Below are 22,467 nucleotides of genomic sequence, written 5' to 3'. Positions count from 1 at the left end.
TTCAACATATGAAAACACATGTAGAACGGGAGCACCATCTTCTTCCCCTTTTGATGATTCAATGACAACAGAGTCCGACAACGATCTATCAGATCGTTCATTCCAGAGGCTTCAAAGAATTCCTTTGTTTTTGGGGGGCACAAGTGTCCCTAGTGTATCCATTTGCGCATCTCATGTATGGTCCTTTCTACATTTTCTTTACGTTGGAATACGAGCAGTGATTTTTTTTCTTCACGCGAATCGAAAACTGCCGTTTGTGCACTACACTGGTTGTCACTCTACTTCCTATCTCAATCCTCTAGCAATGATAATAATTCCAAAGTGCATATAGGTTGCACGAGGAACTCGTATTTTCTTTCCCTTTCCACATCGGTAATAAATCATACTTTCTTAGTCTCATGATGTAAGACGTTTTTTGACATTATATTAGTGTAAAAAAAATCTTACATTATATTCCCTTCGTTCTAAATTATTCATCGCAGAAATGGATGTATATAGAATTAAAATACATTTAGATACATTCATACATGCGACAAGTAATTCGGAAATGAGGGAGTAGAACGGAGGGAGTAATTCGTAGACGATCGTGATAAAAATGTGTGCACTGACATCGTCGGCCCACCTGCGGCATGCCAATCCCCTACCGTGGCGGGCCACGCGTCGCGCGCTCAGAGGCGCCACACCGTCTCCCTCCTCAGGTCGCCGACCAGGAGCCCCATCGGCGGCCCCCTAGCGCCACACTCGCTTCCAGGCTCACACCCGATGACACCTGGGCCACGCCGCCCCTGACCCCACGCGCCAGGGAGCCGACGCCCGTGCGCGCAGCCTTTGACACCCACACCCTTCTCCGCATCCACCCACCCACCCGTCCCCCACTCCCGCCGGCCGCCGCAGCCAGGGCAAGACGCCTCCTCCCCACACCCGATCTCCACCCCCACCCCATCCCCCGCCCCCGCCCAAACCCGCGCCATTTCAAACCCCGCCCAAACCCCCGCCCCGAGCATGGCCGACGCGCCGCCGCCGCTGGGGCCGCCCGCGAGCTCCTCCGATCCGCCCCCGCCGGCGGAGCCCGGCGAGCCGCTCTCCCGCGGCTACCTCTCGCTCCGCCAGGCCGGCCCCGCCAGCGAGGAGGAGGCGTCGCCAGCGCCCGCGGGACCGCCCGACGAACGGTGCAGGGCGATGATGGAGGTGGTGAGGAAGGACGGCGGGGTGGGCGGGGATGAGGGCAAGTGGAAGGTGTCCAAGCTGGTGGTGGAGCACAACCACGTGCTGGAAGCGGCGGCTACGGGGGAGGCTGCCCCCTCCGCGGCCGCGGCCGCGCCGGAGCTAGGGATGGAGTTCGACTCCGTCCAGGACGCCAAGGGCTTCTACTACGGCTACGGCGAGAGGGCCGGGTTCAAGGCGCGCACCGGCTCCAACCGCCGCTCGGCCGGCACGGGGGGCATGATCATGCAGCGGTTCCTCTGCTGCAGAGGCAATTACTCCTACAGGAAGGGTAACAAAGCCAAGGATTCGGCAGCCCCGAAGGAGGTGGAGGAGGGTGCCGCGGGGGAAGGGGAAGGGGAAGGGAAGGTTGGGGCGCATAAGAAGAGGGGCCGCAAGCCCGGGAAGAAGAGCACGCCGGTGATCAAGGTGAAGAACTCGGTGGAGAAGGGTGTCGCAACAGCAGGCACAGGGAATGGGCAAGCAGTACCTAGTACGGAGAATTTGGGGAGAGGTGGGGATAAGAAGGATGCTGTGGAGAAGGATGTCGAGTCTGTCGTCGAACTGGAGGAGGAACATGTTGAGGTGGAGGATGCTGCACAGGATGGTGCCCATGACCTCGGTGACGGCGACGATGCTAATTCTGATGCTCATGAGGGTGAAATGGAAAAGGAGGTGGAGGTCAAGGAAAAGAGAGGGAGGGGGAGGCCGAGAAAGGCTGTTACAGAGGATAATGCCCTTCAGGCATGTGTGTCGACGGACCTTGGTGTGATGGCGTCGCAGTGCGCTGTTGATGAGAGAAAGAAGATACTTAATAAGTATCTCTCGAAGCGACAGAGCAGACCTGCCTCGGGCAGGCCTGCCAAGGTAAATCACTTCCACCTTGCTGTTTGTTGTGATGGTGATATAGAATATATCATAATTTGCAATACTGTATTATGTGGATTGTGGACTGTAGAATACGATGTAAGTAGGCCTCATTGCTACAATGAGGCCCACATACTTGCTCATTTCAGAAAAAAGGTTATATACCTGGCACATCAATATTTATGGCCTGTTTTTACCAATGTGTGTTGCATATATCAGGACATAAACATATGTTAGAATGTTCAAGTGTCTGGGTAATCGGCCCTATATCAACTGAAAGTAATCGTAGATATAAATATAATATTGTATGATCCTTTGCTTATTTGGTAAGTACGTGTTCTTGTCCATTTTAGATTGTCTCATGCCAAGCTTTGGCGGAAAGGCGTAAGCGTGGTGATGGAGGTAGATTTCTGTCAAGCGACGGACCGCTGGTAACTTTGCTTGCATATCAGCAATATTTGTATTTGCGAATGCGCTGCATCACTGTGTTCTTTCGCTGTTAGCAGTTTCCATTAAGTGGGTGGTTAGTTATCCAATGAAAGAAAAATGGTAGCACTCAGTTGGTGTCTAATTGTCATCTCACTGTCAGGACTCACAAGCTACAACCGACTGCAGTCTCATACATACTCGCAAATAAATTGGCACCTTTTCTATGGAAGATATTGTCATGTGCTTAGGGTTGGAGCCTAATCTCGTTTTCTGTTTATTGATAGCTTTACATAGCTAGAATATAGATGGTTGGGGTAAAAGGAAGGCTTACGACATAAGGCAAGCACTAACAAACTTGGAAACTAATTGATACGGGGATCCCCTAGGCTATCGTGAGGATCAAGCAGTAGGCTGCCTGTCCTTATCATTGTGCCTGCGCCATACATTCTGCCCCACATGACAGATATGTGTTGTTACTTCATTTGTGTAGCCACTTTCTGTTGCTAATAAACTTAATTTTATAGAAGAAAATGTTCACTATGTACCCGCATTTCATTGATGTATAACTCTTAACTTCTATGGGGCTGGTTTCAACAGATTATCTGTAGCTCTTCTTGTTGCCTTCGCTGAACTAATTTTATGTGATTTGTGGGTGGTTTGTACTTACCTCCACTTTGCAACTCTTGTATGCTAACACAATTCTAATTTATCTGACCTGCTGTATCTCGTCTCATGAATGTGCAAATTATTCGAATCAACAAGCGTTAACTTGCCTCCATGTATTAGTTTTTTCAGAGTAAATGTGAAGCATTTCTGTGACATTTATCTCATTATTTTTATGCTTTCTTATTCTTGTTCTTGGCAGCCGTCAGAAAGGCGTTCAAAACGTCTTGAGAAGCAAAATCTTAAAAATGAAAAGAAGGTAAGCTTGTGTGCAAAATGTTCAATTGTAATGATATGTTTGACTTTTTCTCTGCAAGTGTTGCATAGGAGATACTTGTTTGAGTTCTCTGTATGAATCTTTTGATATAATATTTTTCTTCTATTATGTAACATAGAAAGGGAATAATGAATTCTGTGAGTTTACACCATTTCTTCCATATGAATTATTACATTTGCATATTTGAAACGGCCATTCACTATAACATGTATGATTGTTTTCCCTATTGTCCAGCCTGAGAGTAAAGAAGATGAAATAGTTGAAGCGGAACAGGATCCAGAAACTGAAGTAGTAGCTGGGCCTGGAGGAGAACCAAAAGTTGGTATGGTTTTCCTGAATGAAGACAAGGCCTATGAGTTTTATGTCAGCTATGCTGGAACTGCAGGATTCAATGTCCGAAAAGGATGCTCTGAGAAAACAGCAAATAATGTTACGAGGTCTCGGTCTTATGTATGTTCTAAAGAGGGCTTCCATCCTAAAAGTGTTACTGCTGAGCCAAAGAAACAACGAGCAGAAATAAGAACTGGCTGCGAAGCACACATGACTGTTAGAATCACTACTAGCGGCAAATATGTTGTGACTGAGTATGTGGCTGATCATAATCATGATCTTGAAGCTCCCTTGGTGGACATTCAGATTCTTAGATCACAGAAGTTATTAGCAAAGTTACAGCAGCCTCCGGATCCACCAAAAGTTGTTTTGATACCAAATGATTATAAAAATTACGTAAGGACAAGACACACGAAGGATATGCAATCAGGCGATGCTCAGGCAATTTCTGAATATTTACAGAGGATGAAAGGCAAGAATCCTTCATTCTTTTGTTCCATTCAAGTGGATGAAGACGACCAATTCAGAAATGTATTCTGGGCAGATGTTAAATCAGTGATGGACTTTAACTACTTCGGTGATGTAGTATGTGTTGACACAAGGTATAGCACAAGTGATTATTGTAGGCCTTTGTTGTTGTTCATTGGAGTTAACCATCATAAGGAGCCAACCATATTTGGTACAGCATTTATTTATGATGAATCAGTCGAATCCTTCAAGTGGTTGTTTGAAACTTTCAAGTCTGCTATGAGCGGTAAGCAGCCAAGAACAGTTTTGACTGATCGCTCTACAGCAATAAGCGATGCAGTTGCTTCTGCTTGGCCAGGGACTGCCCATCGCTTCTCACTGTTGCATTTATATCAAAATGCCACCAAGGTACTAAGCGATACATTCCAAGGTTCGGAAACTTTTGCCCATGATTTTAGTCGGTCTTTGTATGACTATGAGGAGGAGGGGGACTTCTTGTCTAGCTGGGAAATCCTCTTGGCGAAGTACAATCTGAAAGACAACGAGTGGCTAAGTAAATTGTATGAGGATAGAGAAAGATGGGCTTTGCCTTATGGGCGTGATATATTCTGTGCAGATATTGCAGCCACACTCCGAAGTGATAACATGGATGCCATCCTGACAGGTGTTCTTAAAACAGAAATAGATCTTCCATACTTCTTCAACAGATATGATAAATTTTTGGAGGAGAAACGTCTAGCTGAACAACAAGCTGACTACCTTGGAGTTCAAATGACACAGAGGGTACCACCTCTGCGGTTACTCTGGCAAGCTGCTAATACATATACTCCTGCACTGTTTGAGATGTTCAGGTTAGAATTTGAACTGGTCTTGTCCTGCATGGTTTATTGCTGTGGTGAAATTGGACCAATATCCGAGTATGAGGTAACTGTCAAAAACAGACCTCAAGTCCATTTTGTTAGATTTGACTCATCAGAATATATGGTCGTTTGTAGCTGCAAGAAGTTTGAATTCGTAGGCCTTCCATGTTGCCATGTACTGAAAGTTCTTGAGATAAAAAATATCAAAGAACTTCCACCACAATATATTTTGAAAAGATGGCGAAAGGATGCTCAGAGTGAATCTCCAAAGGAGAACTTCGGTTTTGCTGCTGTGGATGAAGATCCCAAGTTCACGGTGTCTAAACGGCACAATTCGCTGTATCGAACTTTATATAAAGTGGCAGCAAAGGCTGCAGAAAACATTGAAGGTCAGAGATTTATGGAGAGCCAATATGATCAGCTCCTGGAGCAAGTTGAGCTTCTTTTGCAAGCAAAGTTGCATGACAAGCCTTCCTTAAGCACTATCATGAGAAGTCAACAGCCAAATTTGCCTCAGAATGATACCAGCAACAGTGAACCTCGCAGAGCAAGTAGTAAGAAAAATAAAAATGTAGAGAATCGTCGCCAGCAGCAAAGTCCTCTTGAATCAAGTAAAAAGAAAAAAGGTAGACAAGGTATGTTCATCACCTAAGCTGCTCCATGCTGGATTGAACGTGAATACATGATCAGTGTCTGATCTTATTAAATTGTTGCAGGTCTAGTGGAGCCTGAGGAGGCTGAACTCCCACTTAGGGTTCTTGCTCCCACAATATCGAATGACATCCCGAATCACATGAGTACTCCAACCAACCAGTTCCTTGCCCCAAATCATATAATGCAGGTAAAACTTATATTTCCTTCTACTTCTCTTTCCATAAACCCCTGTTTTGATGAACAGATAAGATGATGAATATTGTAGTTTGTAGTTAAGTCTGATATATTATAGCTTTATCGAAACAGGCACCATATGTTACACAGCAGTTTGGTCTTAATTCTCTTCAAGGATTTTCTGGGATGACGCCATTTGGGCAGGTAATGGACATTTTTTAATTTCTTGAAAAAGCAATACAATTTATACTTTGCTGTCACTACATATCGGTGTGTCGATAGATGCAGGAACAATCACCTGTTCATCTTCAGCAACCTCATCTACAACAATCACCCTTTCATGGCGGTCCTCAAATGCACCAGGTGATTCTACATTTGTGCATTACTCTATGGTTGGTTACACCTGTGTTGTCCTTCTCATGGGATTTTACTCCAATTATTTCTTCAACAGTTGCTAGGGTAGGACTTTTAAGTGAGCATTGATTTCATATCCTTACATACCCCTCTATAACAAGTTCTCTCCATGGGAGATATTCATGTACTCCCTCCGTTCGGAATTACTTGTCTCGGATATGGATGTATCTAGAACTAAAATACATCTAGATACATCCATTTCTGCAACAAGTAATTCCGAACGGAGGGAGTAGTTGATGTAGTCGGTCAAGTGACTGTAATCAGCATTACATAGCATGAGCTCATTCAACACCTTGTTGGCTAATTTTTTTAAGAAGGCAAAATGATGATATCTAGTTTTCGTCGTGTTTTGGTGCAGGCTCCCCCTCCAGATATCCAGTCATTGCAATTTCTTAGCAGTAATCCTCAGCTGGGCCACCAGACCACGGATCAAGGCCAGTACACCATCCCAGTATGGGATTTCCTGTGATGTAGCATGTGTTTATGCCAGAATGTAGAAACTCAACTATCCTAGCTGTAAATCATGTAACGAAAAATAATGTAGAAACTGAGCTGTCCTCCCTGGCCCACCTTGTTTATATTAATGAAAATATGTGGCACTGGTAAAACCTGGACCAAACCTTTATACTATGGGTGAAAAGGTTACGCCGCGTTGAAAGCCATAAAAGTGCAATTATTACTAGTTTTTTTGTTTTGAAATACTTGATGAGGCAAGGCCAGGAGCTCTGCCCTTTTCATATAAGAGGAAAGTTGCCTAGTTAACTGAGGGAAAACTGGGCGAGAACTGGAATACATAAAGTAAAAGCACAAAAAGGAAGACTAGAGCCTGGGGGTAAGGTTTAGATGGACATATTCGGACGGCATGCATAACATCAAGGAACATTGTCTGAGCCAGATACAAGGGAGCCGAATCCCAAAACCACCAGCCGCTGGTCATGAGCAAGGGATCATGGACTATCATTAACAAGTTTGCCATTTTGTTGACACCCGCCAAAGCGTGGATCGGTGCGAAGAAAGAGGCTTATCGTACATATCGAGGTAAGCCTTAATCTTGTTCTCCGTGATCTCATCTTTGATTCTTTGTTCATCTGCAGCATCTGAGGTTGCAGGCGGCTGCCCGCCAAACACCAAAGCGGAAGCCAGCTTTTTTAGCGGCCACCGCGGTTGCCCGCCTTCGGGCCGCTTGATTTTTAGCGGACAGCACGGCAGCACCGTCAGCAACCAATCGTTCTCATGACAGCAACGTTCACATTCAGAACTGCAGAAGCACATATACTGTGTGGAATGGGTCTATTTCCGAACACTCTTCTTCCAGCTCTAGTGTGCCGTGCCCCCTGAAGATCTCCAGACAATTCCTCTGTTTGCCTCGCTGGCTCCTCAACAAGCTAACGCATCACTTGCTTCCAACCCAGTAGCTCACGAGATTCTCAATCAAGTATCAAGTGAGGACTGTAACTGTTAGTTTTGTGAACACTGGTATACATGCAACCTTTTCTTTCCAAGGAAACCCCTTTACGTCTGTTTTTTCAGCTTGCTCCCGCTGAATGTTGCCAATCAGGTGTCATATGTGCTTGGCCATCTCGCTCCTGGATATGGACCTTGGGGTCATGGTTTCGGCTTGGCCCCAATAGGATATGACACTTCAACCGTGTCTCTGAACTCCACAGTGACCGGCCCTCGGCACTCTCTAGTTATAACTGAAACTGGACAAGAGATGGACACTCCGATGGAACACATATAATGCTGATCCTAGCAGCCTGATGGATGATCCTGATGTCTAGCTTAATTCTTTTTTTTTTGAGGGAATCTAGCTTAATTCAGGATGGTGCTACTGACTCTTACAGGTAACTGGCCTCAGTCTGATCAGTCACATTGTTGATCCATCCTCCGGGCCTGCCGAGCCTGCAGCTCCTAAGACGGGTCGCGACAGAGCTCCAGCTCCAATTGATACAACTAGTTGACCCGTTGCGCCAAATGGCGCAGAGACCCGCTAAAGCCATGTTGTCGATGAAAATTGTTTTATTTTGCAAGGACATATTTGATATTGGTAGTCAGAAAACCCATGTGTTAAACCATGCTATATTGAAAATATGTTTATCACATTGCGAAATCTGAATTTGAAAAAAAAAATTGTATGACCCATTGCGCTAAAAAAATATATTTGTATAACATGACCTGTTGCGCCAAATGGCGCAGAGTCTCATTTAAAATCATGTAGTCGTTAAAAGTATTTGCATTTTCAACAACTTTGTTTGAGCAAATACATCCAGTATGAACTTAGTAAAATTTTAATTGATTGTGTGTTTAAGCTCACATAAAAGGCAAGATGGCAACAACATAGTACAATTGTTTCATGTGCAGCAGCAGCCAAAATTAGTTAGCTTATAAATTGTTTGAAGGGAACCAAGCATTTCAGAGTAGATTATCCCACATCTCATTCTCCTAGAAAATGAGCCCAAGCGGCCATCAACAAAAATACAATTGTTTTGATACAACAACGGTAAGAGAAATGAGTAACCGTCAAAGAAACAAAACGAAATTGGTTTTTTAACCATGGAGGAGAGTTGCATGTAAACTTTATAAAAGAAGGCCAACGTCAAGGAACAACATGTTAGGGCATCTCCAGTCGTTGCCCCCCCCCCCCCCGGACGCATAAAAATCGCCCCCTGGGGGCGAGCCGGCGATACAATCGGCGCTGGGGGCAGTTTTGCGCCCAGTCGTCGCCCCCAGCTCGCCTCCAGGCGCCGAAATTGGCCCACTTTGCAGCCCAATTTCGGCGAATAAACGGGCCATATGGGCGAGAATAGGCCCATATTCGGCGTGGTTTCGCCGTGTCTCGGCGTTCAATTATCAACACAATTATTTCTTATCACATATTTCATCACAGAAAAATCAAATACTTCAACAAAATAGTATAACAACAAATAGTTTAATACAAATTATATAGTTCAACAAATAAAAACTCGTATTTCATCACACGGCGTCCCCCTTGAGCCTCCATAGGTGCTCAATCAGATCTTTCTGCAGTTGATGATGCACCTGTGGGTCTTGGATCTCCTGACGCATACTGAGATAGGCAGTCCAAGTTGCCGATAGCTAGTGATCAACTTTGGCTAGAGGACCCTGCCTGTAGTATGGTTCAGTGTCAAACACTGGGTCTTCTTGCTCGCTCTCGATGATCATGTTGTGCAAGATGACACAACAAGTCATAATCTCCCACATTTGATCTTTGGACCAGGTCTGAGCGGGGTACCGAACAACAGCAAATCGAGATTGAAGCACACCAAATGCCTGCTCGACATCCTTCCTGCAAGCCTCCTGAAGCTTCGCAAACCAGGCGTTCTTGCCTCCTGCCACAGGGTTTGAGATCGTCTTCACAAATGTCGACCATCTCGGATAGATGCCGTCAGCTAGATAGTACCCCTTGTTGTATTGGTGCCCGTTGATCTCGAAGTTCACCGGAGGAGAACGGCCCTCAACGAGCTTAGCAAAAACAGGAGAGCACTGCAGCACGTTGATGTCATTGTGAGTTCCTGGCAATACCAAAGAAGGAGTGCCAAATCCAAAGGTCCTGTGTGGCTACCGCCTCAAGCACCACACTGCAACTGCCTTTGGCGCCTTTGTACATCCCCTGCCAACCAAATGGGCAATTCTTCCATTTCCAATGCATGTAGTAGATGCTTCCAAGCATCCCAAGAAATCCTCTTGCTGCATTCTGGGCTAGGATCCGAGCAGTGTCTTCCGCATTGGGTGTTCTCAAGTATTGTGGCCCAAACACTGCCACCACTGCCCGACAGAAGTTGTAGAAACACTCTATACTGGTGGACTCGGCCATGCGCCCATAGTCGTCGAGTGAATCACTGGGAGCTCCATATGCAAGCATCCTCATCGCTGTCGTGCACTTCTGGATGGAGGTGAATCCAAGAGCTCCAGTGCAATCCATCTTGCACTTGAAGTAGTTGTCGAACTCCCGGATGAAATTCACAATCATGAGGAAGAGCTTTCGGCTCATCCGATAACGGCGCCGAAATGTTCTCTCGCCATGAAGTGGAGCATCGGCGAAGTAGTCGGAGTAGAGCATGCAATAGCCTTGGAGATGATGCCGGTTCTTTGCTTTCACCCGCCCCGGCACCGAGCCACCTCGCCGCGGCTTTTCATTGCTCGCCAGCAGCTGGGCGAGGGCGGCGAGCACCATGAGATGCTCTTCTTTCTGGACGTCGGCCGCGGCTTCCTCCTCCAGCAGCACGGCGAGCTCTTCCTCCTCATCCGAGTCCATCGCCGAGACAGGCAAAACGCCGAACACCTTGCGCTCGGTGGGCGTGTACCCGCCGTTAAACCACGCCTCCGCGGCCGGAAACGGCGGCCGAAAATGCCCAGCTGCTGTGGGAGGGGCTGCCGCGGCGAAGCGCTGCTATTTTCCGGCGGGGAATGGCTATCTAGCGGAGTAGGGAGGCGGCCGTCGCCGGGATATAGCTAGTGGTGGCCGAGGGCGCGGGGGGTGCGAGGCGAGTCGGGGGAAGAAAACCTTGACTTTTCCCCTGTCGGTGTGGGCCAGGCATGCTTTTCCCTAGCGCCGGAGCCCCCAACTGCTTTCCAGCGCGCTGGGTTCGGCCTGTGACCGCCGGGCGGAAAAAAGGTCCGAACCGGCAATTTTTGGCGTCCTGAGGGCGCGACTGGGTCGTTTTTTCGGCGCCGGCACCGAAAAAGTGGCCCCGGGGGGCCTGTTGGGGGCGCGGCTGGAGATGCCCTTAACATACTCATCCTACTCTTGGTTCTGGTCATCGGTCCGGGTAATCAACTCCTGACCAACACCTTCAACAACTACCATGAAAACATGCCCCTTCTTATTTACCCTTTCATACAGGAACTCAAACAGGCCTCCCTTCTATTACAACGTGGAAATCAATCTCAGGATTCAAGCAGCAGTCAACATCTCGGCTGCTCAGAGTGGCATGAAGAGTAATGTGGCCCGTGCTCCTGCTCATAAGTATGACAAGACCGATGCCATTCACAGCTCTCACAGCCCCCACATGTGCCGCGTTGATTGCCTACTGAGCAATTTATAAAGAGCCTATGCACTGCACTCAACAACGCAGTTCAACATATGAAACTAAGCTACAAAAAAGCGTCTGCTTGTCTATATACATCCGTATGTAGTTCTTATTGAAATCTCTAAAAAGATTTATATTTAGGAACGGAGGGAGTACATGCGAAGATAAAAACACCAATGCTTTTCTGGACTTTATTTATTATGACAGTGACATTCCAGAATAAAATACAAACAAAGAGAATCATTGTACCTTGATGCCGTTAAATACAATGTCAAGCTCACATACATTCTTGGAGCACCTAATCAATGTTTCAACAAAAACTGCGACAAGAAGATTAGTTGATCTCCTTAAAGAGGTTGTTATAGAAGAATCTTTGTGACAAACAGAGGAGAAAGAAGATGAACAATTCAATAAGTGTTAGATGTGAAAAGGAATGCATGCTAGCATTGTGGTAGTGCAGTGACATTTTTTAGAGCAGATAGTAGTGCAGTTACATGCAAGAGTGTTTAGCAACAATCATAATTTGCACTGGAATACAGAATACAAACAAGTAGTGTATGGATATTGAGCTGAAAGAACCAGTCATGGGATATACAGGCACTAGCGTCACTACTGGTTCAAAGATTGCATCAGCCTCGATGAAATTGCTCACACCCTTCGGCCTTGCAGACAACACTACAAGAAGAGGAACTCAACCACATCATCTATAAAAAGTGTGAAAAGAAAAGGAAAGCGAATTGTGTGTATGCATACACTGGAAGACGCTGCGGACCAGTTCCTAATGCTTCTCTCGGTCTTGCAGCCATCGGTTTCTGTGAGCAGGAGAACAAAGAAAAACAAAGTGCAGAGCTTAATCACTAAGGCATTTCATGAAGCACGTAAAGATCTAAAAATGAAGTGGTTCTGGATTTGGGTTGGGAAATTGGCTGAGCAATTATGACCAGGCTGCAGGAATAAGTCCTTGCCAACATGTAAATTATCCAGTCAATAGTAAATGGTCTAGAGTTAATGCTAATCAGTTCTGCATAGAAAATACTTTCGTAAATAACCCGCCCTGTTTAAACAAATAAATTAGTAATCTGTTATTAATCCAGGACAAAGTGAAATAACTGAGGGGCTATGTACATCTTCCACAGTCCATCTTCCAGAGATGGTGTAATTAACTTCCCTGCAATCTTGGATACATTCTGAAATCTGCAGAAACATATATCCAAATTCATGCTGGTTCTCATGGTATGCGGAACAATCAAGCTAAAGGCCTATGTGATGAATCTTTCTATAAGCAAGTGAACGAAATGTTGCAGAAAGAAAAGGAGGAAATGAACCGCTACACACAAACACATACTCAACATCAGCTCAACTGTACCATGAAATGGCAACCATTCCTAAATTCATCCTAGCTAAAACAAGCATGAGTTTGAACTAATAAAGATGCAGTCGAGCGACACAACAACGAAGGAGAAAAAAGAAGAGAATAACAAGGTGGAGCAAGTAAGAAGGTTCGCTGCACCTCAACTGTTGATGACTAATTCATTCTTGTCAGATAATCTCCTTGAGACAAAGCCTGTATCCATTCTCTCTTCAGCCCACAATCCTAGAAAGTGGGTTCCCTTTTAATCCAGTTTATGTTTTTTTGGTTATGTTTTTTCATCATTATTATGATCCACTTGGAGGATCCCAGTAACTACAACAATCACCTTTAGCTATTTTAAGCATCACTGTTGATGTCTAACCAACACCACTAATACAGCAAAGGTAGATCAGATTACCAGAAAGATCTATATGAGAAACAAGATCATTTCTAGATTTCAGAATTATTACTCCCATACTACCATTCAATTAAAGTTAACCTATAGCCCGTGACTCGAGTCAGATTGTGAAACTCTCTGAAATCTCTTCAATCGTTATGACTATCCATATGGTGATGCAAAGAACATAAATTTGCAGCCAAACAGTACAAATCATTAGAACTCTTCCCTCAAAAAAAATCATTAGAACTCTTGTAGTAGAAGAAAACAGGGGAAACACAGCTGAACTCTACAGTGTAGTTCATCATGTGCTGCAAGATGGAGAACACGACTAAAGAGGCCAGGCTCCCTGAGCATGATATGGGCGGACCTGGCAGCGTCCGTCGCATCCGACACCACGATGCCGCAGGTGTCCAACAAAATCCGAAGGAAAACAGTGAACACTAATGATCACAAGAAGTGCATAGCAAATCCATAGTTTTGATATATAACTATATAAGACAAGATTATTTTTTGCATGAAACTGTATCTTATTACATAGAAAAAATTTCTATTATTGATTATGAAGGAATATATTTAGCCTAACATCTTAATACTTCAAGGTTTTAACAAAAGAAGAACATACAGTTTAGGAGTGAATGGACTACATGAGTATGAGAAAAAAATGATAGCCATTACTGCATACTGATAAACTTCATGATCTAGTACGCACCACACGATCGCCAATAGCTCCTTGGCTTCTCTTATTGGATTGACAGCATCTTAATTTTGAGCTGCAACATCACATACAAGGCAAGCTGTGTCTCAACGCTTCCTGAGATTATACCTGCAGCGAACAGTCCCGTACTTGCAATCCAATGAAAGTGCTGAAATAAGTTGTCTGACTTTAATAAACAACAAGATACATCTACCTCTTGTGCGTCTTCGGAGGTTCCTTGGTTTATTTTGCCATGGTAGGATCATCACGAATGGTAGCATGAACCTTCTTGTACAGTGCTTCCATGTCATCAGCCGCAATCCCCTTCTTGATGTACTCACTAAAGTGAAATTGGTACTCCTCAGGTTCTTCATCAGCTATTGACTGAAATAAGGGTAGGGCAGAAGTTAAAACAAGATTCAGTAACCTGCTTCAGAAATAAGAACAAAGTGCACTGTTTTAGGATACTTTTATATGGATGAATCAGGCTCAGAAAGAATTCATGTATACAACAACGATAGCCCAGGGGAACGAAGAAATGGCATTATAATAATACCACAAGGACAATGGATCCAACTCACCTTCATGCAGTCTGCAACATGATCTTCATAAATGTAGTTGCGGTGAATCTCAGTGTCCAGCCACTTCTCATTCTTCTTGAAGCCAGCAAATCTCTTGTCACTGTGCGGAATATCAAGACCACCATCCAAAGTCCCCCGGCAGCAGCACACAGACTGAAGCAGGTCTCAAACTGATAAATTGTATGTTTCCCTTAATAGTTTAGAACCCTCCTAAATAGAATAAAAGAAACATACCAACACCATGCAATAAATTGAGATTAGGCATACTCCATCAGTGAGCCTCCTGCAAAGCAATTGATCAAACAACATTGTAGTAAGCTAGTATATTTTTCTTGTATTTCGATGTTTACCAACTATACAATTTAAAAATGTTTATTATTTAGATTTCTAACCTGTCAAACAAAATCATCAATCGTGCATTCAAGATCTGTAGGTAAACAAAAGAAAGGAAACTTTTCACCACAAATCTCATCTAGCCATTACAAATCATAGCATCAGAATAAGAGAACAAAGTTTAGCAAAGGGACAAAAAAAATTATAAAGCACTACAGTAGCAGCTCATCATGGCAATCCTGGAAAGGAAGACTTGTAAGTGTAGAAGAGGTATGTGCTGCGTGGGCGCAAATAGTTCTGCATATTGGACTATGGTTGTGTTGGCATTTGGAATATATATTCCACTTTCAGTGATATGTGTACATGGAAACTTCTCCATGTAGGTGTAGTCCATACATAAGCTAAATCCCTGGAATACCTACCAATTTAATATATATGCTTGAATGAAGCTGCAAATGAGAGGAGGTGAAGGCAAACCTGAACCGCCTCGGCATCCTTGTTTCTGCTGTGTCGGGAAGGAAAGGGTTGCGGAGCGTAGGAGATGCATGGAGTCCCCATTGCGCACCCGTTGAGGCCCCCGCACCACCGCGCGAGCTGCCGTCTGCCCACTGCACATGCACCTCGAGGAAGAGGTGGAGCGCAGCCTGCCGTACCTCGCGCCCGAGCCCCACCCTCCTCGTAGGTCCTGATCGAGAAGCGGATCGAGCCACCACCAACCTTCAGGTCGCGCCCTACCTCGCCGGGGCAGGCAAACGACGACTGTTGACCCTGTCATGTCTGTTGTCGCGCCTCCCTCTCCTCTTTCCTCTCTCTTTCTCCCTCCTCTCCTTCCATCAGTCTTTCCCTCTCATCTTCTCTCTCTCTTGGAGATAGAATCCGTCTCCTTCCTTCCCTCTCCCCCTCTCATCTACTATCTCTCTTCTGCAGATCGAATCGATCCCCTCCTCCGGTCGACAATGTCCAAGTTGAGCTCTTCCTCCAGCGGCTTCCTCGCAACTAGGGCGGCGCCTCCATCACCTGCTGGGCTTGCTGGGCCTGGGGCAGACGAAGAGGGCTATGCCTAAGAGAGGACAACGAGAGGGATGACGAGGCAGGTGGGCGACGGGTCAAAGCGACACAGGAAAAGGTAACAGACGACCCAAAGAAAAAGAAGCCTCCAGTACGCCTCACGATGCGACGCGGCATGGCGATGGCGTCCCTCCTCGCTCCATACTCGGCACGAGCCAATCCAGACGCGGGAGGCCACACACACACAAAAAAGCAAGAGGCAGGACAATGACGCACGGGACCAAGGAGAATACAACCCCACCTGCAGCGTCACCGACAAGCGAACCACAGGGGCGAGCGGGAACCGCATAACGCGTAAATCGCGCATAGCACCCACGACGCACGAACGCGGCGCGGCAGGAGAGGCCGCCCGTGCCCCAAAAAGGCTAGGCCGTCCGTGCCCGAAAAAGGCTCACCCAGCCAATCGGCTGAGAGACTGAGCCCACAGGTCATGGTCTGCCGAGAACTCATCGCACGGTGAAAACGAGAACCAAAGAAGATCCAACGTCCACCAACGCGAAAATAAACAGTTTGACCAACATCCAATGATCCAAACCGAAGCAAATCGAGGGACAACCAAGGAGACAAGTTAGCCGGCCTCATTATATGTTAAAATGCATGTCCGCCGCAGCGGAAGGGCCAATAAATACGACGCCTTCCGTGTATTATGCAGCGCCAACGCGGTTTTGCGACGCGTCTGCTGGAGCCTGCTAGAGGAAACACGGCCGACCCAGCAGCAGCTTTGCAGGCTTTTTTGCGGGACGGCGCAGCGGCCTAGCGGAATATCCAGTCCACCTTGCAACCTGACCTAAATTTTGCTTGCTTGGCCGTCGGGATATTGCAGGAATCGTTCTCATTTTAGCATTGTCCGTGCGGAATGCACATTATTACAACATTTTGAGATCAAAAGAAACGCATACATTTGCCCGAAAACTTCTCCACTCTGAGAGTATGACTCTCGCGACCGCGGTCGTCCCCGCGTGAGCGCGCGGCCGCCGCCGGCCGGATCTCCATGCTCCGGCCACCCCTGCGTCTGCCGCTCCCAGATCCGGCCTCCACGTCGTCTGCTCCCCCCTTCCCTCCTGCTAGGAATCAGGTGTGGGAGCTGCGCCCCGGCGACCCCGCGCCGTCACTCCCGTCTTCACCGGCAGCTCCCCGTCGGCCACCCCCAACGCTGCTCCACGCCCCAGCGAGCGCGCTGTCGCCGCCTCCCGCTGAGATGTCTGCTGGCTCCGCGCCGCGCGTCGTCCCGCAGCCAGCGCCGTCTGTTGCTCGATCCCATCTGGATCGGGGCCCCGCCGGCGCTGAGCCGCTCCGTCCATGCTGTTGGCGGGTCAGGGAAGGTGCCGGTGGTGTCTCCGAGCAAGTTGGTTGCGCCTGTGCGTGCGCCCGCGCGACTGCCCGTGCAAGCCTCTGCTGCGTCGATCTTGGAGGGCCCGGAGGGGATGTGCTCCCCCGTCGCGCCACCGCATCTCGGCTCGGGTCGGCCAGAGCCCGAGTCATGGACCTCTCTGGCCGCTGACGGCGACGATGACGATGAAGAGGAGCCGACCCCTATGACACCGCCTGCTGCCAAGGCCTCGGCCCCAGTCGCTGCTCTGCCGGACGTGGTGGTGAAGGCGAGCGAGGTATGGCAGGAGGTGTTGCCCCGGCATGATCCGCGTCGCCCGACGTCGCTAGCCCCTGCAATGGCTCCGCGTCCAATCCCTGCTTGGCTGCACGGTAGATGTTGCAGATGCTTCGCTCCTGGGCATCGTGCGGCCGCTTGCAGAGATCCGCTTCGGTGCTCCCGTTGCTTGGAGAATTGTCACCGTGCACGCGGATGCCGCAATCCTTGGCGTCCTTTAAGTTCTTTGGCATGCCTTGCCATGCCGCCAGTCCTCGGTTCCATGCGCCATCTTGCTCTAGCTTCATGTAAGGGTGCAATGAAAGCCGTGCTCCCTTCCAAGGCGATTCACCACGGGTCTTGGGCGTCTGTCGTCTCTGCTACCGTTGGCTCAGCAACCCCACCCGATATTGATGTTGCGGTCCTTTTTGGCCGATCAGACAACATTGTTGCAGAGTTGTCTGGCACGGGTTCAGAGTTTTCTCGAGCGGGCGGAGGCTGCTCTTAGCAGGCTCTCCCTTGCACCGGCTAGGTCGCAGACCACTCCGATGTCATGCCCTTCTGGCGTGGAAGATGTTGGTGTTGGAAATATGCCCTAGAGGCAATAATAAAATGGTTATTATTGTATTTTCTTGTTCATGATAATTGTCTATTGTTCATACTATAATTGTATTAACCGAAAATCGTAATACATGTATGAATACATAGACCACAACATGTTCCTAGTAAGCCTCTAGTCGACTAGCTCGTTGATCAATAGATGGTCATGGTTTCCTGACCATGGACATTGGATGTCATTGATAACGGGATCACATCATTAGGAGAATGATGTGATGGACAAGACCCAATCCTAAGCCTAGCACAAGATCGTATAGTTCGTCTGCTAAAGCTTTTCTAATGTCAAGTATCATTTCCTTAGACCATGAGATTGTGCAACTCCCGAATACTGTAGGAATGCTTTGGGTGTACCAAACGCCACAACGTAACTGGGTGGCTATAAAGGTGCACTACGGATATCTCCGAAAGTGTCTGTTGGGTTGGCACGAATCGAGACTGGGATTTGTCACTCCGTGTAAACGGAGAGGTATCTCTGGGCCCACTCGGTAGGACATCATCATAATGTGCACAATGTGACCAAGGAGTTGATCACAGGATGATGTGTTATAGAACGAGTAAAGAGACTTGCCGGTAACGAGATTGAACAAGGTATCGGGATACCGATGATCGAATCTCGGGCAAGTACTATACCGGTAGACAAAGGAAATTGTATACGGGATTGACTAAATCCTTGACATCGTGATTTATCCGATGAGATCATCGTGGAACATGTGGGAGACAACATGGGTATCCAGATCCTGCTGTTGGTTATTGACCAGAGAGATGTCTCGGTCATGTCTGCATTATTCCCGAGCCCGTAGGGTCTACACACTTAAGGTTCGATGACGCTAGGGTTATAGGGAAAGTATGTACGCGGTTACCGAATGTTGTTCGGAGTCCCGAATGAGATCCCAGATGTCACGAGGAGTTCCGGAATGGTCCGGAGGTGAAGATTGGTATATTGGACGAAGGGTTTTGTAGTCCGAAAGTGTTCCGGAGGTACCGGGTGATGACCAGCATGACCGAAAGGTGTTTGGGGAGCCCCGACAAGTGTTGGGGGGCTTCATGGGCCAAGGGAAGGGGGCAAACCAGCCCACTAAGGGGCTGTGCGCCCCCCCTCACCTATTCCCACGTGACCAGGGGGTTTGGGGCGCCCCATCTAGGGTTCCCACCTCCTGGCTTGGGGGCCAAGTCACCCAAGGGGGAGATCCCATCTGCCCTGGCCGCCGCCCCCCTAGGGGAAACCCTAGGGCGCCTCCCCTTGCCCTTGCCACTATATATAGTGGAGGTTTTGGGGCTGCACAACATATGAGTCTCTCTCTCCCAAGGCGTAGCCCTACCTCTCTCCCTCCTCGTCTCTCGTAGTGCTTGGCGAAGCCCTGCAGGAGTACCGCGCTCCTCCACCACCACCACGCCGTCATGCTGCTGCTGGACGGAGTCTTCCCCAACCTCTCCCTATCTCCTTGCTGGATCAAGGCGCGGGAGACGTCACCGGGCTGTACGTGTGTTGAACGCGGAGGCGCCATTGTTCGGCGCTTAGATCGGAATCGACCGCGACCTGAATTGCTGCGTGTACGACTCCACCAACCGCGTTCTTGCAACGCTTCCGCTTAGCAATCTTCAAGGGTATGAAGATGCACTCCCTCTCTCTCGTTGCTAGTATCTCCTAGATTGATCTTGGTGACACGTAGGAATTTTTTTGAATTATTGCTACGATCCCCAACAGTTGGCTCTATGGAGGAAGGGAGGCAAGAGTTATATGGATGTTTCTCCCCTCATGTTGAGAACGGTTCATCGTCACTCTCAGGCGAGTCCATTGTCGTGCTTGAAGATCCGGTGTTGCAGGTCATGCCCGAGCTACGAGAGCTATGTCTTAGCCCTGGTTCTCCTCTCTCTGTAGATGTAACATCCCAAAATTCTAAATTTTGGAATGTTATAATAAATAGATAGATTTGATTGATTGTTTGATTGATTGTCTGAAAGTGAGTGAATTCAAAACTTGTTGAAAGTTAAATGAGAGGGAATAAAAGAACTTTCCCAAACTTTCATATTTGCTTTCTGATCTCCATGAATTCAAATTATTTTTCAAATACAAAACCCTTGAGCGAAGATGATATGACTTCTTCCATTTAAATTAAATGAAAGGGTTATGTGTGATTACTATTGCTTGCTTACGATAGATTGACCGGAGTGTGACGAGTAGATCTATCAAGATTTTTGAGTGCGAATCATCTTCATCAACATTGCAGGCAAGTTCACACTTTGATCATATCCCCTTTCATACCCAGTTTTTATGCATTAGTTTGACCCTCAAACATTGCATGAGTAGGATTGATAACATGTGGGTATTGGGAAGTAGTTGATGAGGTAGGAACCTATTGCCCTGCATTCAAACCTTGGGAGTTACTATTACGTTATGCTTATAGTGCCATGCTATGCTCGTAGACGTGGATTGGGTTTTGAGAGTCTTCGTGACAGATGTGAGATTGTTAATTAATGGTTTACTTAAGGTGGCAACTTAAACACACATCTGGGTGGATTGAGGTACCTGGGTATTCCAGGATTGCCTGTCTAGGCACCTAGGTAGACCAGGATTGCCTGTTTTTTTCGGACCGCCACCCAGGCTCAAAGGGATCATGAGATTTTTCATACTAGAAACTTCCGTGTGCAGCCACAAGCTATTATGGGCTCTAGCATAGTTGATTAAGTCGTGCGAACTCTTACAGGGTAAACTAGCAGATGTAGGGGAAAGTAGGTGTAACGGTCTATCCATCGTAAGGTGCTAGCACTTCTGAAAGACTATGTCTCGGTCATCCGTCTTCTCAAACACCATATAGTGCGAGAAACCAAACGGAGGCGATCGAGTCTTGTGGGGAAAAGTGCGCAAACCTCTGCAGAGTGTATAAACTAATCATGATTATCCGTGTCCCCGGTTATGGACATCTTGAGTATCTAGTACCTGGATTATCATGTGAATCTCAACATGTTACTCTAAAATTTAATTTTGTTGGGTTTAATGATGTTACCTAATTGGGATTGAGAATGCTGTCAACCATTCTCAATGTTCAACAACCACCATGATAGTTAAATAAAATTTATTCCTTTGCAGTAGGGAAAAATTGACTTTACGCAAAACCTTATAACCATAGAGCTTTTCCACCAGCCAAATATGCATGTAGTGATAGCCATTGTTCATCATTCTCTATGGTGTGAATTTGCCAGTACATTCAATGTACTGACCCTTTGTGGCTGCAATGTCTCCTGTTGCAGGATTTCTTACGACAAGTAAGTGATACGTTAGGGTTACGGTTTCTACACTCAACTTTGCCGTTGGTGTTGATGAGAATCCACAACCTTGTTACTTCCGCTATTTTGGATTGAGGTAATAGTATTTTACGTTACTTATACATGTGATTTACCTCTGTTATAAATCCTCGAGTGCTGTGTGTGTCAGCATACCGATCCAGGGATGACACTTAAGCATAGAGACTTGATCCGTTCGGGTCGGGTCGCTACAGTAGAGCATCTCATCGGCGGCCTCGTGTGAGGGGCATGTGTTGCCAAAGTCATGTGAGCAACTGAAGGTGCCTGAGTCCATCGTGTTGGCAGTTCCTGTGGTCGATGAGGTTGCGTCGGTGATTCCTTTGGTTGAGGTTGTTGATGCGGTCAGTGTGTTGATGTCGGCTTCTGGCAGCGTCTTGGTTGATGACAATGAAACTAAGAAATTCAATGAGTTTTATGATTTTCTTGACAAATGGGTGGCTCATCAGCCGACATCTGGCAAGACAAGTGACCCTCCAAAGAAGAAGTCAACTAAGGAGAAACCAAAGAAGAAGAAAAATAAGAAGTGTGACGCCATCCGAAAGGCGTCCGTGGGTTCATGATGGAGGGTGGTCAGTTTTCGTTGGTGTGCTCGCTAGGAGTTTCATTGTGTTCTACAAGTATTGAGAGTTGCGGTTGTTGCTTGTTTAGAGGGCCGCTTGAGCAGTTTTGGTGTTTCGTACTTTGCGAGTAGTCCGTATTTGGGAGTCTGTACCGGTTTTCGTTCGATTTTCCATAAATTAACCGGGCAACTCTCTTCTTCTTAATTAATCGATGAGGCAAATATTTTTGCCTCCGTTTCGAAAAAAAGCTATGCTTGTGCTTCTAAGATGCTCTTTTACAAAGAAGACGTGCTTTTGGCTGAGCTGAAAGGATTCAGTCTACCGAGTACAACATTTTAGTGACCATTTGGTTGAAAAAAACATGATCTATTGATGTTATCTTGTGCTAAACCTGAAAGGCTGAAAAATATATCTCAAATGCTGAGGTGACACTGATAAGGGGTGGGCAGTGATCTCCAATTAAATTTCGTTTCATGCAAAGTGAAGACTGTAAAATTTCAATCATTTGACAATACTAATGTAAATGGTCGAAACAAACTTCTCTCAAGAAACTTTCTGATGAGCAATCAGGGCATTCCATATAA

General features: G+C 46.7%; 2 protein-coding genes across 10 annotated transcripts; one reads left to right on the top strand and one right to left on the bottom strand.

Moving 5' to 3' along the window:
• The first annotated feature begins 928 nt into the window (after positions 1 to 928).
• On the top strand, positions 929 to 7,021 carry LOC123105231 (protein FAR1-RELATED SEQUENCE 5). Of its 3 annotated transcripts, none has more exons than XM_044527256.1 (8): positions 929 to 2,070; positions 2,424 to 2,501; positions 3,365 to 3,421; positions 3,674 to 5,723; positions 5,814 to 5,938; positions 6,058 to 6,129; positions 6,208 to 6,288; positions 6,698 to 7,021. In XM_044527256.1, the coding sequence occupies exons 1-8, from the start codon at positions 1,003 to 1,005 to the stop codon at positions 6,806 to 6,808; spliced, it is 3,642 nt and encodes a 1,213-aa protein (XP_044383191.1). In that variant the 5' UTR covers positions 929 to 1,002; the 3' UTR covers positions 6,809 to 7,021. The 3 variants fall into 3 exon arrangements, with proteins under 3 accessions (XP_044383191.1, XP_044383190.1, XP_044383189.1); XM_044527255.1 differs by having other exon boundaries at positions 932 to 2,070; positions 3,674 to 5,732; positions 6,214 to 6,288; XM_044527254.1 differs by having other exon boundaries at positions 933 to 2,070; positions 3,674 to 5,732.
• A 3,923-nt stretch (positions 7,022 to 10,944) lies between these two features.
• Positions 10,945 to 16,344, bottom strand: LOC123105230 (60S ribosomal protein L5-1). 7 transcript variants are annotated; one of them, XR_006450737.1, is made up of 8 exons: positions 15,227 to 16,344; positions 14,809 to 14,843; positions 14,651 to 14,699; positions 14,417 to 14,569; positions 14,050 to 14,219; positions 13,851 to 13,964; positions 12,144 to 12,202; positions 10,945 to 12,065 (listed from the first exon to the last, which is right to left on the bottom strand). XR_006450737.1 is itself a non-coding variant. In XM_044527252.1 (5 exons), exons 1-5 carry the CDS (start codon positions 15,305 to 15,307, stop codon positions 14,079 to 14,081), a joined length of 459 nt encoding a protein of 152 aa, XP_044383187.1. In that variant the 5' UTR covers positions 15,308 to 16,344; the 3' UTR covers positions 10,954 to 14,078. The 7 variants fall into 7 exon arrangements, 1 of the variants encoding a protein (XP_044383187.1); XR_006450736.1 differs by having other exon boundaries at positions 13,851 to 14,219; XR_006450735.1 differs by having other exon boundaries at positions 10,955 to 12,065; positions 12,144 to 13,964.
• Between the last annotated feature and the right edge of the window lie 6,123 nt (positions 16,345 to 22,467).

This window comes from Triticum aestivum, chromosome 5A (genome assembly GCF_018294505.1).
Source record: "Triticum aestivum cultivar Chinese Spring chromosome 5A, IWGSC CS RefSeq v2.1, whole genome shotgun sequence".
Classification (NCBI taxonomy): Eukaryota; Viridiplantae; Streptophyta; class Magnoliopsida; order Poales; family Poaceae; genus Triticum; species Triticum aestivum.
The sequence above is the reverse complement of the archived record's forward strand: the minus strand, read 5'-3'. Positions and strand labels throughout refer to the sequence as shown.

Coding starts and splice junctions, on each gene's coding strand:
- LOC123105230 (XM_044527252.1), bottom strand. CDS start 15,307: ATGGGGACTCCATGCATCTCCTACGCTCCGCAACCCTTTCCTTCCCGA. Junction 14,700..14,808: donor TTGATGATTTTGTTTGACAG/GTTAGAAATCTA, acceptor ATTGCTTTGCAG/GAGGCTCACTGATGGAGTAT. Junction 14,570..14,650: donor CAATTTATTGCATGGTGTTG/GTATGTTTCTTT, acceptor GACCTGCTTCAG/TCTGTGTGCTGCTGCCGGGG.
- LOC123105231 (XM_044527254.1), top strand. CDS start 1,003: ATGGCCGACGCGCCGCCGCCGCTGGGGCCGCCCGCGAGCTCCTCCGAT. Junction 5,733..5,813: donor AAAGAAAAAAGGTAGACAAG/GTATGTTCATCA, acceptor AAATTGTTGCAG/GTCTAGTGGAGCCTGAGGAG. Junction 6,130..6,207: donor GGATGACGCCATTTGGGCAG/GTAATGGACATT, acceptor GTGTGTCGATAG/ATGCAGGAACAATCACCTGT.